This window comes from Nuphar pumila, chromosome 7, assembly GCF_984573655.1.
Source record: "Nuphar pumila chromosome 7, dmNupPumi1.hap1.1, whole genome shotgun sequence".
In the NCBI taxonomy this organism is placed as follows: Eukaryota; Viridiplantae; Streptophyta; class Magnoliopsida; order Nymphaeales; family Nymphaeaceae; genus Nuphar; species Nuphar pumila.
Window position 1 is genome coordinate 17,963,123 of NC_143255.1, and position 6,031 is coordinate 17,969,153.

At 38.5% G+C, this 6,031-nt stretch overlaps 1 protein-coding gene across 2 annotated transcripts; it reads right to left on the bottom strand.

Annotated features, from left to right (window-relative positions):
* Positions 1-610: 610 nt before the first annotated feature.
* LOC149831352 (ethylene-responsive transcription factor 1-like) lies at positions 611-5,081 on the bottom strand. Of its 2 annotated transcripts, none has more exons than XM_090013834.1 (3): positions 4,651-5,081; positions 2,219-3,138; positions 611-826 (listed from the first exon to the last, which is right to left on the bottom strand). In XM_090013834.1, exons 1-2 carry the CDS (start codon positions 4,892-4,894, stop codon positions 2,231-2,233), a joined length of 1,152 nt encoding a protein of 383 aa, XP_089869960.1. In that variant the 5' UTR covers positions 4,895-5,081; the 3' UTR covers positions 611-826; positions 2,219-2,230. The 2 variants fall into 2 exon arrangements, with proteins under 2 accessions (XP_089869960.1, XP_089869961.1); XM_090013835.1 differs by having other exon boundaries at positions 611-821; positions 4,651-5,029.
* Between the last annotated feature and the right edge of the window lie 950 nt (positions 5,082-6,031).

Here is a 6,031-nt window from a genome sequence, read left to right on the forward strand (position 1 = left end):
ACTCTAACAAATACTGTGTGCGTGAGAGGGAAACCCACCCAACCCTCAATCCATTTGGGGCAGGAAAGTGGCAATACCTCAGAAATTATCTTATTCAGGTAGGGATGGTAGGTACAACCGAAGATAGTTGGTAACCAGATAACATAGCCTATTTTTACCTTTTGTGAAACTCAAACACCCAAATAGAAATGATGCAAAATGCATAACCTTAGCAGGGTCTTGGAAGCATCCAATCACAGCAACACCCACAAGACAGATTATCACCATCTTATCCACGCCCATATTACAAACAGTAGCAAAGAATACAGGCACCAAAATGACAGCCCCAGAAAAATAACATCCTAATCAGTTTTTGCAGACTGGGGAAACGAGATCCTCCCCACTTCTCACTGCATCTCTCATATTCTTTACACAAACCCTGTCTCTTCTTACCTGAGAAGAAAATATACAATAATGGATTGCTTCTGGGACACCAAAACTCAACCATCTTATCTTATATTTTCAGTGACACTCGGCCGTTTGAGGTAAAACTTGGCAGGAGATAAAGAATGAACTATCCCCTACTACATCACTCAGCACTAGAAACTCGCACAAAGATGGACATTATGTGACAAATGATAAAGGAGTACTTTGCATGAGTCTTTGTGATAGACAAATGATACAAGGAGAGCATTTCATGTCTTTTTGAGCATCACAGCAGAACACTAAAAGCCAAATCCAGAACATAGTACTCAATGGAAAGCTAATACCTAGATTATACATGGTAAAACAAAGCATGCAGCAGGATATATCTCTTTGAGTTTCTCCATCTTCACCACACTCTATCCTGGCCAAATAAAAACACTAACAAAGTTAAAAACCAAAAATATGTGAGAAAGATAAGATACAAAGAACACATGGCTGGTACGTTAAACTGTACATTTTCATTAAAAAAAGACAATAAATGCACAACACGTGCAACGACAGTTCAAATGCGTGCATCCATGAAACACACATACACCTAAAATGAAACAAGCTTACGAATTCACCAGATCGGCGGATCCTATCAAGAACTCAGCATACCATTGTGCCAAATCAAGTCTAATATTGGTATTCACACTTTGAGTAATTGAATTTGGCATGCTGTGTGGCAGATAAATCAATCAAACAGAAATGAATGTCTAAGACAACCAATTCTATACAATGACCAACAACAGGGGAGGAACAAGACAGCCAGAACATGTACACAAACAAACATATGGAACCGACCAAACAGAATCAATCAATAGCTCTCATACACCAAGTACTCGAGTAGCAAATATGGAGAATCCTAGATGCTAGAGGAAATCAACTGGAGAAGAACAGGTACAAGAAATTGTGCTACAAGATAGCAGTAATGTTTGAGAGCAACGAATCATGCGCCTCATGTTCTGGAGTTTCACGTTGATGGGAAGGGGTAGAAGATGCTCAATCCTAAAACAGAACAGTTTGTTTAAGATGGATTGAGATCAGAGCAAGGCATAGGCTGTTATCAGGCATGTTTTCAAGTCATTCAGGAATTTGTATATTGTTCATCTCATATGTCTACGTTTCTTGAATTTATTTATTTAGTAGTTTAGAATTCGTCCAATTCTTTTTGGTAATTAGTAGTTAGACTGATATCAGAATTTTTACTAGCTAATTTAATCTTTGTGTGTTAGTTAATTAGGATGTGTTTCAATCTTGGTACTTAGTTTAGAACAAACTTTTTACATTGCTGAATGTCATTAATCAGTTAGTTATAGTTAACGTTTTGTATATTAATCACATTGGTGCCAAGTAGGTTTAAACAGCATTCAAGTAGGGCTACTACAATTATCAATTAATGGGTCCCTAGCACAGTATTTCTTTTCTTTTTTCATGAAGGGACCCTCCAGTGTGATTCTGCATGATTCTAAACATTGCAATTCATGAATCACAATAGGCGCAACAGATTACCTAGGATATCTGTCTGATCTCTAAATAGAACCAGATACAAACGTTCATACTTCACGTGCAGATGCAATATAGGTCTACATATACATAAACAGTACATGTATGTAACATACAGATGCACACTGTATGCACGTCTTAGATAAAAAATAATATATGTTTCATAAGCCATTTCTTAAAAATAAACAGGAAAAGTAGTCCTTTATTGAAAACAAGTGAATGATAATTGGGAACAGAAAATTTAATAGGATATAAAGCAAAAGCTTACATTGCTTCTTATTTACAGAGTATCACCGTAAACAGAAACTCCAACATTGCCTGACACAGGCAGGTCATCAAAGCTCCAAAGATCCATAGACCCATCCTGGGTAGCATCTCCATTGCACAAGGTCTCGATCGCTTGGTCAGGAGTTCCCTCCAGATATGGAATCTGGAGGAACTTCATGTAGGATTCAAAGGCAGAGAGCTCCTCCAATAATTTGATAGCTGTACTATTCTCTTCAACTGCCTTCACACCTTCAGGTGCCTTCTCATTCCCATTCTGATTCACACTCGCATCTGTAAATTTTGATTTGCCAGTCTCATCCGTAGGCCAGAAGAAAGAAGAAGATATCTCAGGTGGAGTTTTGGGATCACGCTCCCATGAGAAATTAGAACAATCGAACGAACTACTACCCTCATCAGACTGCGTAAAACCTTTGAATTCATTTTCGAGATCAGAGAATAAACCTGTGTAATTGGGTTTATTCATCATATAACCACCATCACCATTATACCCAAAACTCCTTTGCAGATTTGAATCAGCTGACTCACCAAGATTAAAGCTTGCTTGCATTTTAGGATTCAGAAGCATACCAGGACTCATGTTAGTGCTGGGTTTCTTTTGGCTGATATCTTTAGCTGACTGAGTCCTCTGTTTCTGTGAAGGAGGAGGAGATTCATCAGGGAAGTTGACCTTAGCTTTCTTGCCCCTGATCTTGCGTGCTTCAGCATCATAGGCTCTTGCTGCCTCCTCAGCAGTGTTGAACGTCCCAAGCCAGACTCTGACACCCTTCCTGGGGTCTCTGATCTCAGCTGCCCATTTCCCCCATGGACGCTGACGGATCCCCCTGTACATGTTCTTCCTCTTCCTTTTTGAACTCTTTTCAGTCTGTCCCTTGAACTCTGGGGACTTGGTAAACGACCCATCTGCAACCCAGAGGAGAAACTAATTAGCTGTTAACAGTTGTCAATCAAAACACCAGCAAAGGCAAAAGAGGCACGAACTATCAGATAAGTTTTGGTAGAAAGAGAGAGTATGGCAAAAATCAAGAAATAAGATCACTTCTTTTTATTTATCTTTAAGGTAGGCAATATATGTTCAAAATCAGTCCCATATAAAATTACGACAAGAAAATATAAACTATGGCGCAAATTAAGCATTTGGAAATTTCTGGTTGAATAAACACGATTTGAAGCAAACCAGCATCATGTTTTCCTTCATATTCTTCTTCAATAAAACGATTAAAATGGTCCATGAAAGGAAAAAAACAACCACCAAATAAAAACAAAATAGAAAAGAAAAAAAGAAACAACTGCGCTCTGCAATTGGTAAATAGTTGAAAATCATGTCCTTTTCACACAATTTTTTCAGAGAAAAAAAGAAAGAAAGCGGAAGCTCAACTTATATGCGTCTTTCTTCTATTTTGTCGTTAAAATATATAGATCTTCAAAGAAAAGAAGGAAAGCCCATAAAATTAGGAAAAAACGGAGAGAAAAAAATCAGTACTTTAAGAACAATCTACCAAACCCCACAAGTTTAGAGGGTTTTTTCATAGTTATAATAAGTTGTAATAAGTCCCACCATCAACCTCCTAGTTTCAAGTCAACCCCATTTTTTGAACTTCATTTCTAATTTTTCAGCTGTATAAAATATCAAACAATCCTCGATTATTTGGAAAAACTTTTAAAAAAGGGAAAAATGGCCATCCACTTTTTTAAGTTCAACCGAACCACTCCAAGCATTTCATGCCATTTTTCTCATCACCAACCGGGGAAAGAAAAGCAGAGAGAGTAAAAACAATTTTGGTTGTCTTACCAAAGAATACCCAGCTCGTAAATCTCAAAGAAAAAACACGAAAATCAAAACAGGAATAATTTAGACAGAAAACCTGATTCTTGTTCGCTTTTTTTTTCCTGTCTTCTGGTGGACAATAATTAAAACACATATTTCTCCCATTTCCTCCCTTATTTATCAACAACAAGACTAAGCACCACGTATGCCCCATAAAATCAAAAGAAAAACAAAAAATTAGAAGAGAAACGCAATATTTTAAACAAAAAATCTCGTTTTCTCTTTTCTTTGTACTCTTTGTGGGGGGTATAGGTATCCTTGCAGCAGCCGAAGACACCATCTTCCCGGTTTTCTTTCCTCGTCTAAAATAGAACACAAACAAGAAATACCAAGAGACCCAAAAAACAAACTATCATGAAAAGAAGGAAAAAACAAAAAAATTGCAAAAAAATACGAGATTTTTCCCTTTCTTCTTCATGGGTTCATAACCGACATCCCCAAAACACCATCTTCTTTCCATTTTCTCTCTTACTTTTCAATACCAAGATCACCCACAAAAGGACTACGAAAACCCCTCCACAGAACACAGAAAAGCTTTTTCAAAAAGACAAAAAGGTGTTATTCTTTTCCTGATTTCTTCTGCTTACCAGAGGATGAAGAAGAGAAGACGGGTTTGGGGAAGGAGAAGGGTTTGATATCCTCCACCTCCTCTTCAGACTCGTCCTTGAACTCACGGAAATCGGCCTCGAAATCGTCCTGCATGTCGATCACCGGCGGCTTGATAGGCTTCGAGTAGTAATCGGTGATTCCGTTCAGCAGCTGGTCAGGCGTGAGCCCCCTCCCCCGAGCACTGCTCGGGATGAAGTCGGAGATGATCGCACCTCCACACATTCTTCTTCGCGATCAGGTGACAGAATCACCCAGAAACGGGAAATAGTTGGCGTACCCAAACGGGAAAACCAGAAGTAAGGCACTAACAGAGCTCAGATGATGGGCTTTTGTAGAGAGAGAGAGAGAGAGGGAGAGAGATACCGAGAGAGTTGGGGAGGGTGGAGAAGAGAAGAGTTATAAAGGCACGAAGTGAGGTAGTTGGTCACGCCGCACCGCAAGAAAGTGGCGTGCCAAGATAGGACGAACGGTAGAGAGAGAGAGAGAGAGAGAGAGAGAGCGCGCGTGTTGTGTGCGTGTTTACTAGTTTGTGTGGGTAGAGAGAGAAGTGTTGTTGATCAATGACAGAAGTGTCCTATTAAGAGTAAGAAAGTAATGATTTGTTGATTTTGCCCTGCAAATATATATATAATAAATATATAGAAAACATATACCGTAATACCTTAAGTTGGTACACGCTCTCTGGTTGGAACCAGCCACCAAATGCTAAATATAACCCGAACCACATAGATAGATGTGTTCAACACGTTCCAACTAGTAGGAACCAGCGTATCAATTGTTTATTTTCACGAAGAACACGATTTTATGATTCAAACAAGTATCGCACATTATAGTCATATAAAAACACACTTGCATGTTGTATTCATAGGTTACATATATAAGGTTGGTTTCATGAAAAACAATAAAAAAATAGGAAATTCAAGAAAAACTTTTATCCTTCATGTCATTATTATCAAATGTTATCTTATATACGTAAAAGGTTTATATATATATATATAAGGTTGATTCTCATATGTATAGGCAGCCCTGTGTACTCTACCATTTTCTGAACATTGTGTTACTGGAAAGTTAATACCATATTAAAGGGTGTAATGCACCCATATTCGGTCTTATCACATAGTCTCATGATCCATGCTGACTGGTGTGACCCTAACAGTTGCAGTCAATCTCATGGTGTAATTTGGCCAGAGTGTATCACCATTCTTGTACACTCAAGTGTACAAACCATTTTTTTTAAAGGCGAGCTGGGGTTAATCAGACTCCTACCAGGAGTACAACGATATCATTGGGATTTGAACTTGCAACGTCCCAACACAAGGTGACGATTCCTTGCTTCTTCTACCAGACAAGCAGAGCCCA